Consider the following 13,698-nt stretch of genomic DNA (forward strand, 5'->3'; position numbering starts at 1 on the left):
TTGACTGTACGTTGCTGTGAATGAAGTGCGAGTGTTTTGGGTTGTTGATGTGTTGAAGAATATTGTGTGCCATGTTGAGTTGGTTGTTGGGTTGGCGAATGGAGATCTGCTGTCAAGTGTGGCTGCTGTTGCTTCAAGTAGTGCACTGGTTGTGGCAATGGTGATGGAAGATGTTGAATTGGTGAATAGTGATGTTGAGTTGAAGCTGGATACTGGTGTGCTGAATCTTGAGCTTGTCCGTGTTGCGGTGATGATGAATACAGTTTAACTGTTGAGTGTTGTAAATGCTGAGACGGGTATTGGGTACTTTGTGGCTGTTGATATGGTTGTTGTAGTTTGTGTGGTTGCTGTGGTGAAGTATATTGTCCGATTATAAATTGCGGTTGTTGTATTTGTGGTAGTTTTTGTAGTGGTGGTGGTGAAAAGCTCGCTGCTGTGGGATATTGAAGTTGGTCTATTGAATAAACATGGGCTGTGTATGGGCTTGTTGCCAAAATTTCTCGTTGTCGTGCATTTAAAAATAACCGTTGATTGTCAATTAGATGTTGTTGATTCAAATAATTTTGTTCCGGTGTTGCTATGGATTGTTGGTTTGGACCTTTAATATGTTGTTCATGCACTTGTTGAAAATATTGTTGGAAATGTTGTTGCTGTGGTTGCTGTATTTGTTGCTGTTGGTGTAGTAGTTGCTGGTGCAGTTGAAATTGATCAAATATTCCTTCTTTGTGTTGTTGCTGTTGTTGATTTTGTTGGTGTTGTTGATGTTGAGCTAGTTCCAAAAGTTGCTTCCTCAGTGTTTCGGTCAACTCTGTTTTCATATCATCTTGAAGTGATTTTTTCATTTCAGGTTCTGTTTGAAGGTTGCGAGGTTGTTGAGCACCTTGTTCTCCATCCTTCAACTTTTGCACACTTGTATGCTGCTGCATGTCAGGTGGTTGCAACGAAACATGTTGTTGTTGTTGTGGCTGCTGCTGCTGCTGCGGTTGATGCTGTTCTTCTTTTTGATGATCAAGCTCATATATCTGCTTGTTTAGTTGCTGTGCAGTTTCATTTTGCTTTGAATTTTTTTGTTCAGCCAAATGACGCGAATTAACTTTTTTGCAATGTTGTGACTTAGTGCTGGATTGTTGTTGTTGCTGCTGATGGTTTTGCATCTGCTGTTCTTCTTTATCTCTAAATTTTTGCTTTAAATGCATTTTTTCTAACTGTAACAGAGGTTTTTTCGGCTGCAATTTTGCATGATGATTTTTTTCATTAAATTTCGTAGTTGATATTGATGGTTGTGTTGTTGAATTGTCAGTCGTCGTGGTGAATGATGTTGTTTTCGACGTTGTGGTGCATGATGACGAGGAAACAGACGACGAAACTGACAGACGTCCACGTGCCTTCGACGACAGCGACTTCGGTAGCGACAGAGTTTTGTGTGTCTGATTTCTTCTCTGCCTTGCTTGTCTGCTTGGTCTTTCAATAGCAGATTTTATCGAGTCCTCGTCGTTCGGGTCAATTAGAAATTCATCTCCACCTATCAAACGACTTTCCAGATCGGTCGACGGTCCAATCTCTTTAGAGCCCAAAATCTTGCGATAATAAGAGGAATCCACTTTCTTGCAAATTCTTTTCTCACCAACATCTGTTTCTGAGCTGATTGATTCAGTTGAAACTATTTGAGTCAGGCTATGTCCCATGTTGTTTTTTACTTTGTTGCTTGGAAAAGTTTTCAACAATTGTTCCCTGTGAAAGATTTCTTTCTTATCTAAAGTTAAACAAATTTTACTCTGCTGATCGTTCAATGAAGACTTGTTAACATTTAATTCTGTTTCTTTGAAATTGTTGTGGTTTGTACTTTCTTTATGAGGAAAATATTTATAAGTTGCAGTGTTGCGTTGTACGTTCGGTTGTATGCTTAGTGCGTCATTGCTACTTGGCAAGTGGGAAGAGCGCTTAAATTCAGATTTGTTGCAGTAAGAAGATTCTCCGCGCAGAAAACCATGCTGTGAAACTTGCTCAACTTTCTCACATGTCTGTACACATTTTTCATCTGTTACCTTGTTATACGAAAAATGGTGCGGAGAAAATTCACGCGGATGACTGGGGAGCCGAAAAAAATCATAAACCTGTTGAGGCTGCCATTGGTAATTATATTGAGCAGGCTTAGCAGTAACGTTGAGGCAGTTGGGTGGATAGAACTCGTCGATAATTGTATTGTCCTGGATGACTTCTTTAAAATTTTGTGGCTTGCTTTGCATCAGGCCAAGTAGGCAGACCCTGAGACAATTGAGGTCGGACAACATCCATTCATTCTGACGTAGTTCTGTTAAGACCAGGATGGGTTCAATGTTGCCGAGGTACACGCAGGACAAAAGTTCATTGGCCAGAGGCACTCTTGTTTGTTGATCATAGTTGACCCAGTTGATGACCGCATCCAAGATGTCCTTCTCACTCCTCACTCTCAGTTCGCCACTTTGAAGAATGGGAAGCAATCTAAAAATGTTGTCGTTGCTATTCAGACTATGAATTAGTTTATTCATCATATTAGTTGTTTATGTTGTTGTTATTGTGAAATTTCTGTCCATTTGAATATATGAGCATGTAATATATTTCAATATATATATATATATATATATATATATATATATATATATATATATATATATGTTATAACTAAAAAATTAATATAAAAATGAGAGAGTTTAAAATTCTATTTTTTAATAATTTTTCAAAAATTTTCATCATCGTCATCCAAATGAAAACTAATCAGAATGGTACTGGGTATCATCATTAGCCCCACAGTCACGAACCTTTTTAAAGGGAGAAGGAGGAAGTGTGTTGTTTGTGAGATGTTGATGAAGTGGTGAGTGATGACAGTGAAGGAAGCCTCTCTGAGAGAGCTGCAGTCGTTGTTGAGAGCGATGGAGTAGAAGAGGACAGCGTTTGACGGATTGACGTTTTCTATCATGTAGTCAGTGCAGAGCTGGATGGCAGAAGTCATGTTCAGTTGCTGGGCACACAACATTATCTGGCCAACATTTTCGGACGACAAGTTCAACACTGACGTGTACACATACTCTAGAACTGATTTAACGATCTAGAAGTGCAAAGATTTTAAATGTTGATAAAACTCCTATCAGAAAATTATTAAGTGAACATAAAATTCAGTTTTATACCAAAGTTTTTTCAGAAAACAACATTTCATCACCGTTTGATTTTACAAAACATGTTTTCAACACAATATATGATTGGATAATATTTTAATGGGCGACAAAAAAAGAGACTTGCTAGTAAAGCAAAACAAAGCAACCGATGAAACGTACTTCCAAAGAGAAGTCACTGAGATCGATGTTAAACATTTCGTTACCTTCGTACCTTGAGAAGACCTCAACCATTTCGAGACAGCACAAACACAGTGCAAGTTTGTGAGCTTTTGAAGTTTTAAAACAACTAATATATTTGTGTATACATGATTTGCATATATATGTATTCACTTAGTCGATTATGTATTTATCTATCAGTATTTTACAGTACCATCATTTAAAAAATTAAGATAGGTGGGTGGTGTATTCAGCGAAAGTACGAACGTACGAGTCGTGGCTTACGAACGTACGAACAATGAGTTCGTTTGATTATTTATTTCATACTCCAATTAATAGCAAGTCAAAAAACATTGCCGTCATTTGGAATTGTTAGGATGGAAAAATGGGAAAGGAACCTTGCACGTGTCCATCGGCAGCTATAACGACGATGTCACACATCAGCTGACGCTTGTAGAGATTGTACAAGTTTGCGTAACCTAACCAATTTTTTAAATTAGTTAATAAATTAATTTTACGCGTATAAATATTTTTATTTATATAGGTTATTGTATATATATATATATATAATATATATATTATATATATATATATATATATATATATATATATATATTTATATAGGGTTTAGACTATCATAAATAAAATTATTTATAAAGATCACTGCGTTTTCGGCATTATTCAACTTGCAGTTGAGTTTCTAAACTTTTTGTAAATATCTTTATAAATACTTGTATTTATTATATATATATATATATATATATATATTATATATATATATATATAATACGATAGGATACGATATTATCAACATAAGTAATCGTAAAGTGAGTAGAAATCAGTTGAGTATAGTGCTACGACAACTTTTTAATTTTCATTGTAAGACTATCGTGCGCTCTTTTTTGCTATGCTTGCATGCACATATACTTACAAATAACCATTTCATATCTTTGAAATAAAGAAAAAGTTTGGCCTTTTGTGGCCTGTTAAATTGGAAAAATATGGTAAGATCGGTAATTCATTATTATCACTTGACAAAATTATGCACCTGCGTTGTTAGGACTGAAATTTAACTGATTTGGAATATTTCTGTTGAACGGTGTGAGTGTATCAAAACTGCCAACAATTGCATTCGAGCGGAATAACTTGCTAGGAAAATCTGAAACATTTTTTGCTGAAGTTTTTTCAATTCGTTTGTGCAAAGGCAACATAGGTTTCGGTTTGGAGTATGAGTTCAAATATGGAGGAACACATTTTCTGGGACTGCAAAGAAATGTTGTTGAACGTGGCGGTGACGACGACGATGGTCGTACAGAAGCCTTATAACCTCTTGCATATTCTGAAGGGACGGGCTTGAACTTTTTGAACAAAAATTGAAAATAATAATCAGTAAAACATTTATCCACAAGTAAGACATGTAAAAAGCAAATGTATAGAATTCGATGAAAAAGATCTACCTTGCCGGATGCCTCACTTCTGCATCGTACTTTTCCATCTCCAACAAAATCTTGAAATAATATTTCAAAGTAATCAAATATATTTTGGATAAGGTTGACTCAATTTGAATAAAATACTTTTCTCTCTGTGGACAGGATGGATTATTTTATTAGGCAGCTGTCTCAACTGGTAAGTTGACAAATCTTCAAAGCTTCAAGATTTTTTTAACAAAATTCGTAAATTTAAAAAAAAACAAAATTATCAACAGAGTAAACTGAGTAAAATCACTGACTTTATTATAATGTAATCAACCATATAACACTAAATATTTATATTAACTACATTTATACTTAACTTCACATACAAATATTTGCTAGGTAATAGGCTAAAATTATTTTATTATTAATTCATTCAATTTAGAAAAAATTTGTCAGCAATTAATTTGAAAAAATTTCTCTGTAGGTTGGATTATGAGAGCCTAGAAACCTTAGATAGATAAACCAGCCACACTGTTATGCCTAATCTTTTTAAAATCACATACTGTCAATATAAAAATTGGTTTTTAACACTCATTGCTTCAATTTTGTGTGAATGTATCTGTCCTAAATACTGATAAATGTAGAACTGAGTGTAGTTTCTTATTTATTTCCAATATGAAAATAATTTCAACAAATAGTATTCAACTAAAAGTTTTTAATTCGAATTAATTAGCTAATTATATTAATTTTAATAACTAGATTGAGATACAGCAATAATTATTCTGATATTGTTACAACATCTCAGTAACGCACAATTTGATTTCCAAGTGAAAAAGTTAAGAAAATAATTAAATAAATTTCGACTTGAAGAAAATATATTTTCAACGGCTGCTATGACGTTTTTTTCATTTTTATAAAAAGTTACATACTAAAAAAAATTGTATTTAAAATTTATTTCTTACTTCTTATCCTCAGAAAAGACAAATCTAGACATCAACGAACGATGAACTTTCCAGTTAGAAATCTTGACCTTCCTCCGGAAGAAATATAATTTTAAAATTGGAAATCATTGAAGATGACTGATATTGTTTTTCAAAATGTCAACGGATACATTTAATAATTGCCACGGCATGTCTTCTGTGCTTGTTTTGTGACGAGCGTCATCTTGATATTTCACTCGCATCACGTTACGAGACCGATGTTATTTAATTCAAAGTTGAAAAGTTGTTGTCTTGAAAATAACGTCACATCCATTTAAAAGTTAACGCGATTAAAAACGCCAAAAACAAATTACAATTAATTTTATTGTCGCGTTCGTGTATATATATAAAAAAAAACCATAACGTAAGTTATAAAATAATATTATGAAAAGTGATAAACATTGTTAGTTAGTAATTACAAAATAATCTAGAAATACAACTATTAATCCATATGATTCAAATAATGAAATGTAGGTGGTAAATGGATATTTCACTGTGTGCTAGCCTACTTCATTCACACCTGGGGTAGCCTAACGTACGCCACACACGCTCGGACAGTGCAGTGGCGAGTCCAAACATTTCTAACAAGTGGGAATAGTATGAATATTTTAAACAATTTGCAATATTTCTGGTAGAAATGAGATATATTCAACGGTTTTTGTTGCCCGGATAAATGTTAGACAAGAATTTAGATACCAAAAGTTTTTGTTTATAACATTTCGATTATATTTCATAATTGATGGAGGAGAAAAGTTATCTCCTATTCCATGTACGGACCAGTTCCGAGCGGTGATCACCTACATTATTTTATAGGGTACACCATTTTTTATTTTTAATATACCAAATATAGTCATCACAAAACTACGTTATGCGTAGGGAGTATGTAACAGAGTTTAATTGATTAATTAAAAAGATTTTTTAAAATATCAAAATTAACCAGCATGAGTAAAAAATATATTATGAACATTATGAAGGATTTTTTGTGTGGTACATCTTTTATATTGCAGTATGTGAATCGATTTTATTGATTGTTGATGTATCGGTTGATGTGTGAGAAAAAAGTTGTAGCCTCGTTGGTTTGTCGGTTAGTTGACTGGTTGGTTTTTGGTTGACTGGCTGGCTGATTGGTTGGTTGGATGGCTGGTAAATTTGTTGGCTGATCGGTTGGTCGGTAGGTTTGTTGGTTGAAGTTGCACAGCGTTCAACTTAATTTTTTTATTTTCTTTTGAGTTTTCTGCAAATTAAATAAACATAATAATAAATTTATTTTATTTAATTATTTAATAAAATATTTTATTTAATAAATTAGATTGAATAATTGACAGTGTAACCAGAGTTTTCAATGAGGTATTTTTAATTAGCACATATTCAAATTAATTTTTCTTCAACATGCTACGCGTTAACTTGACATTTATTTATGAAGAATTTTTCAATAGTTAATTTTTATTGAACAATATAAATAATATTTTTATATATTGTTATTTAATATCTCTCATCAATCAATCATTCGTCAGCTCAAGTCGGATGTATTTATGAATTCAACTTCTCCAGCTTTATGATCTAAACAACATTCATTTTTCAATCAATCATTCTACTAAAATTTCTAAATATATATTTATAACTATTGAAGTACATACATGTAGAAATACATTATATAAACATAAATGTATTTATATAATGTATTTCTACGTGTATGTTCTTCAATAGTACATACAATAGTACATTACATACGGATATTAAATACATTTCATAAATCATTCGTATTTAAGTACATTACACATAAGTATAATGCATTAAATGCCGCACATACACACGTGTACTTTTCACACGTACAAAAATACATTTCATACTCAATAACTATTTAAAGAATTTTCTAATTTTTATCACCAACAAAAAATTGTTTAACAATTTTTTCAGAGTGAAACTTGAACGAGAAATGCTCTCTTACTCTATCAGCACTAAGTACGAAAGGCTCCAGTTGATCTTGGAGAAAGGAGTTGGCAGTTTCTTGCAGTTGTTGTAGCGAGTAATTTGAGCTGATGTGGTTGCTGCTGATGTTGTTGTTGTTAACAAAAATCCTTGGACTGATGTTCTCGTTTCTGGATTTATCATGTCTGTTGTTGTTTGTTGTGTTGTTGTTGTTGACACTCGTCATGATGTTGTTGTTGTTGTTGCTGTTGCTTTTGTTTGTTGTGGAATCGAAATTTTTGTTTACAGTGTTGCTAATGATGTTGTTGTTGTGGTTGTTGCTGGAAGTTGTCATATTTATTTTTGAAGATAACGTTGTGTTAGTTTTGTTGTAAGTTGTTGTTGTCGCGGTTAAAGTAATAGTAGTAATAGTAGTAGTAATAGTTGTTGTTGTTGTAGTTGATGTTGTTGTTTTTGTCAAATTTGTTGTGATTGATGTTGCAGTTTTTGTAGTTGATGACGTTGTTGTTGCTGCTGTTGTTGTCGTGTTGTATAATGCAGACTCTCTTGCCTTGTAGCAAATGTTTCTCGGCGTTGTAATGCTCTGCTCTGTTTATAGTTTCGTGTATTTGTTAAACATCTATTCACATTTCATCCACGTTTCGTTCACATCTCATTTAACCGTAACCCCATATCATTCACAATTAATTCACGTTTATTTCACACGCAATTGCCTTTCACTTACATTATATTCACGATTAATTCACGACTAATTCACAAGTATTAACATTTCGGTAACATGCTTTCTTACTATAGACATCTACACAAGCATTTCAAAAACCACGTGGAATGCATCTCAGTAGCAAACCTCGAACTTGGTTCTCCAGTGTTGTGATGAGGAAAACTGCTTGTTGCAGGATGGCAAGTTTCGTTTGAGGTTTGTCGGACTGTAACCTCTGGGTGACCATGCGCCCAAGCTCTTTGAAGGCCTCGTTGATGTCACGTACACGAACTCTTATTGGTTTGTTGTTTTATTACATCGTTTATTTATTGGTTTCAATTAATTGATTGGCTAACCTTCAACCAATCACAAACCTACCATTCACCAACCAACCACAAACCGACCAATCACAAGCCGACCAATCATCAATGAACCAATCACAAACCGACCAATCAACCTACCGTTCTCTGGCATTATTTTGCTGCCTCCTCAACTTTTCTTTCTCCAACTTAACTTCCGGCGTTTCATCATCATCATGACCATCAGCCATGTCGTCATCGTCGTCATCGTCATCAAGTATTTGATTACTGTTTGTTTGTTTGTTTGCTCTTATGTTTATTTGCCTATTTGTTTGTTTCAATGATACGATACAAAACGTCACGGTTATATATTTAGTTTTTTTTTAAACACTTAAAGTTATTTCATGAACCACAGACACACACACACACACACACACAAATACAGGCACACAGACACACAACTACATATTTATAAATCTGTGAAGGAATGCATACATACGCATGCATGTAATATTATATGCACCGTAATATATACAACAATTTATACGAACGTGTCTCCACAGCTATTACTATCTCCAGATGAAAAATTTGAAAATCTGAAATTTAGAAATAAATATTAATTAAAATATTCAAAGACAGAGCTGTAAATGATTTCCGGTTTTTTACTGATTGAGTGGTAAAAAAAGATACGTCCGATGCAGTTATAAACATTGGATGGGATGACTGTGAAATTTTAAAAGACCAAATTTTAAAAGATAGATAGGTTGAAAGAGATTCTGAAAGGGTAGATGCCACCGACTTGAACAGAAATTGAAGAGGCTAGGATCATTTATTGACTTTTTGTATTGTTTAACAGTGAATCAGTTGTTTTCAAGCGTTTGAACATCTTTTATAATTAACTTAAACAAACCGTGGTCTCTTGGTTTGTCCGTAATAGGAAGTGCCTGTTCCAGTACCTGTGTGCTGCTGATGATGGTGAAGTGGTTGTTGCTGCTGCTGATGGAGTGGCTGCTGGTGGTGAGGATGATGAGGAGGATGTTGTTGGTGTTGCATCGATGAGCCGTGCTGATAGTAATCTCGTTTTGACGTCATCGGTAAGAGAGGCAGTGGTGATGACGATGATGACGTCGTTAACAACCCAACTGCGTCATGTAAATATTTCATATACTGTAGCTCTGACAAAACTTAAAACCATGCTCAATGAATAAAAAATAAATTTATTATAATATAAAGCATAAATACATTAATTTAGTTCTAAAAAACTTCAAATATGGCTTATAATCTACTTAAGAGTATGAAAAAATTCTTGACTTGTTATCTTCTGCATCAGTTTTTTCACACTACCTTCTATAAAACAACATTGCGATTTGAAAAAAAGTAAAGAAGACAACAGCAGAATGAACAGAATGAAGAGACACAAAATGGACGTAACATAAACACTCAGACAGACCTTGATCGTTGCAGAGGTATGGACAGCTTTCGTTAGTAGCCTCGTAAGGAAAACAACTCTGGCGATTCAAAAAAATATTATTTTTATATTTCGTCAATTTATTTAAAACTTCACATCAAAAGATTTTTCAGTAGCATGGCTCTGGAATGATTTCTAAAGTTATAAGCATAGCACGTTTCGATTTCAGACCAATTATAAATCTGACAAATGAAAAGTTAGCAGCAGCACGAAACCAGCTCATGTCCCTGAAACATCGTACAGTTAGTATTGCCGTATCATTATGACAACAACAACAACAACAACATTATCATTACAATCCTCCCAAATGCATCGTTACAATAACAACGCAATCGCAACAACAATAACAACGTTTCAACAATCACATGTTGCATTAACTATTTATTTCCTAGGAATCAGCAAAGACAACAGCAGGAATTGAAATAAACAATGTTTTACAAATTGTAGTGAACACCACCTGACCTGGGTTGTTTCCTTGTTATGTTGATTGTAATGGCTGCTATTATTGTAGTTGTAAAAATGGTAGTAGTTGCATTGATAACTGCTTATGTTAGTGTTGTTGCTATTGATGTTTTGATGGTTGTGGTTGATGTTGTTGTTGCTGCTGTGATAATTGTTGAACCATTTGTTGGCTGGATAACTTTCTGTTTGTTGAGAAAAATACATTAATGTAATTTATAATCTTTGTATACATTTCGATTCTGGTAATGTTTTAATGTCCAGAGGCTTAAGATTACAAAACTTCATACCAAAAAAACTGACGAGACTGAATTTTTCGGAACAAAATTTTCTAAAACATGAAAGTAGAAACTTATAAAGGAAAATTTTGAACAATTTTAATAATAGAAATATATATTTAAGAAAATGCTACAATCGCAGTAGCACAAAATAACATCAATAATTAACGTAATAACAATTTTAATGTCATTAATGACAAAATTGAAAAAAACTAAAAACAATAACAAACCATTGAGACCATCTTCTGGAAAATTCCTGACCCGATTCAACGCTCCAGCAGTGTTCCCATTATTATGACCCACCATCAGTTCGTAACCTGGTAGATAACTTTTGTTCTGTTGCATTAATGGGCTGGTGCTGTTGTAGCTGCTGTAGTAGCTGCAGTATGGCTGTGGCTGGTATTGTTGTGGTTGCGGTTGGTGCACCATATTTTGTTGGTGGTTGTAACAATAGTTGTTGAATGGTGGAGAGTAGGCGGACGAATAAAATAGCGATGGTGGCGTTGCCAATGTTGACTGCGGTTGAACATGTGACTGAGGGCTGTCCACGTGGTCAACTGAGGGACTTTGATTCATGACGTCACAAGATTTGTTTCGCCCTGCGCTGTTTTTGTCGTTGGAATCTGAAAGTGAAGAAGCATTGAACAGATGTCACTCGGCGTACCTTAACTTATGCTGCTGCTGCTGCTGCTGCTGCCGCCGCTGCTGCTGCTGCTAGATTGTTTGCAATGATGTACGCCAATCTGATGGACGATTAGAAGCGACCATCGTGTAGTTGCAAACAACAGCAAGTGGAAAGCAGAAGTTTATAAAATTAAATAGATTAGCGATTAAAACAACAACATCATCTTTAAAGAATAAAATTTTTTAAAATCCAAAAATAACAAAAACACATAAACAGAACGAAGTGTCGATGAAATAAAACTAACAAAAATGACCAAACGACCGCAACAACAGAAACTGCATCAACACTAGCACAACATCAAAACTAGCAACAACATAAAAAAAACAATAGCAATAAGAACAAAGATGTTACGAGCCGAGCAGATCAATCACTTAGTTATGAAAAAGGGACTGCCCTTAATTGAACATTGCTAAGTACATTTGTACGCTTGTCACGTAACTACCAGCTAACGTCCAGAATATCTTTCTTTCTTTCCTTCTTTCTTTCCTTCTTTCATTTTTCTTTTTTTCTTTCTTCTTTCTTACTATCTTCTCTGTCGTGTTTGTATCATTTATGCTTCGCTTGTTTGCTTGTGTGTTTGTGTGTTTGCATGTTTGCACGTTTATGTATGTTTCAATGTGTGTTTACTTGTATACTGATGACACGGACACAATCAGCGTTGATTGCATCTATGATGATATACAAGTTAAAGATGATGATAATAAGGTTAAGATGATAATAAAAATTTAATCAGTTTCTGACTGAACGACAGATGAAATCTTTTTTTTGAAGATGACAATGGGAGGGAGGAGGAAGTTGAAGCGAAGACATCAGCCACGTTGGCCACTCGTTGTTAGTGTTGTATTTTGTAATGCGCTCGCGTGCGTGATTTTGTATGTTTCAATCTGTTTTTTAATGTTTTTTTTGCTTGCATGTGCCCACGTTTTTATGTATTTGTGAATTGTTTGTATGCAGTTCGATTGTTTTGTTAAAAAAAATGTTTTTCATAAAAGGATGCGATTTCATTCAAACATATTAAACGTGCATTGTTGATTGAAGTTGTTTATCATTTTGCCTTTTTTAAATTATTGTTGTTTATGTGCGTTTATATGTGCCTTTGTATCTGTGGTTCGTGTGTATGCACGTGATATGGATGGGTACGTGTGTGTACGTCTGTATGTGTATAGTGTATACATGTTGATGTTTACGGTGCTAATGTTTGTTGCACTGTTTCACGCTGGCATATACGTCGAGTCAGTTTATTTTTGAAAGTCTTATCATCTCGCATCTTAGTCCATCGTACGATGCTGGTGTGTGATTGTTTTTCTTCGTCTGTTTGTTTATTTGTGTTTGTACGTCTCTGTATGTGTTTGTATATGTCTTAAATGTGTATTTTTGTGTATTTTACTGATCTGTTTGTATGCGTTTGTTTATTATTAGTATATTTTTTAATTAAGTTTGATGTTTCTCTACGTATATTACATTGTCTTTCTGTTAGAGAGCTTTATGTACGTCATATAGTTTTTTCAACTTTGCTTATGTTCAGCTATCAATACAACAACCTACAAACAATCTACCAGCACCAGTCTCTGAATCACTTCACTTACGTATGTGTACTCAAACTACGTACTGACAATGTATTTGTATATAGGCATACCCGAATTTAAGTAGGTACTCCCAGAGCAATTTTGGTTTATCCATCATATCTCTTCAGAAATCAAAGAAACCTCGTTGATAACATGTTTACTTAAATGGATGATCGCAACAACTTTTTTGTAATGAAATATTCGGGAAAAATATGCAGAAGATATAGATGTGGCGAAATGTGAGCATGATAGCATCAACAGCAGTCAACACGTGATAGCATCAACGGCAGTCAACACATTAAACACGCTAAGCGATTTTATGCTGCTAACAAAAAAATGACATCAACAAGAGAACCAACAATGAAATAAAGTTTCATATTATTTAGAATTTTCTTTTTTTGGAGTCCTTTTTCATGTTCTTGTATAAAAAAAAAACAACAACCACTATTACTACTGCTACCACTACTACAACTACCACTATTACTACAACTACTACCACTACTACAACTACTACTACAACTACTACTACAACTACTACTACAACTATTAATAATAGCAAGTAAACAGCATATTAACAATTGTATAACAGGTTAGAACTTAACGATCGAGTAA

At 34.0% G+C, this 13,698-nt stretch overlaps 3 protein-coding genes across 3 annotated transcripts in view; all 3 read right to left on the bottom strand.

The window, feature by feature from the left end:
- HELRODRAFT_170911 (hypothetical protein) overlaps positions 1–4,803 on the bottom strand; it is a gene marked incomplete at both ends in the record, with an annotated part of 8,014 nt that extends 3,211 nt beyond the window's left edge. Inside the window, 6 exons of the mRNA XM_009016728.1 lie at positions 6–2,508; positions 2,799–3,085; positions 3,312–3,418; positions 3,707–3,787; positions 4,357–4,571; positions 4,766–4,803. Coding sequence (XP_009014976.1) covers positions 6–2,508; positions 2,799–3,085; positions 3,312–3,418; positions 3,707–3,787; positions 4,357–4,571; positions 4,766–4,803 — 3,231 coding nt within the window. The remainder of the gene's footprint in view (positions 1–5; positions 2,509–2,798; positions 3,086–3,311; positions 3,419–3,706; positions 3,788–4,356; positions 4,572–4,765) is intronic.
- A 3,641-nt stretch (positions 4,804–8,444) lies between these two features.
- Positions 8,445–8,882, bottom strand: HELRODRAFT_76917 (hypothetical protein; the record flags this gene model as incomplete). Its single annotated transcript, XM_009016729.1, has 2 exons — positions 8,445–8,625; positions 8,794–8,882. 2 exons carry the CDS (start codon positions 8,880–8,882, stop codon positions 8,445–8,447), a joined length of 270 nt encoding a protein of 89 aa, XP_009014977.1.
- Positions 8,883–9,913: 1,031 nt separating this feature from the next.
- Positions 9,914–12,017, bottom strand: HELRODRAFT_170913 (hypothetical protein; the record flags this gene model as incomplete). The annotated part of the gene is made up of 5 exons (XM_009016730.1): positions 9,914–9,978; positions 10,082–10,139; positions 10,562–10,743; positions 11,067–11,459; positions 11,972–12,017. 5 exons carry the CDS (start codon positions 12,015–12,017, stop codon positions 9,914–9,916), a joined length of 744 nt encoding a protein of 247 aa, XP_009014978.1.
- Positions 12,018–13,698: the final 1,681 nt, after the last annotated feature.

Source organism: Helobdella robusta (assembly GCF_000326865.2).
Source record: "Helobdella robusta unplaced genomic scaffold HELROscaffold_19, whole genome shotgun sequence".
Classification (NCBI taxonomy): domain Eukaryota; kingdom Metazoa; phylum Annelida; class Clitellata; order Rhynchobdellida; family Glossiphoniidae; genus Helobdella; species Helobdella robusta.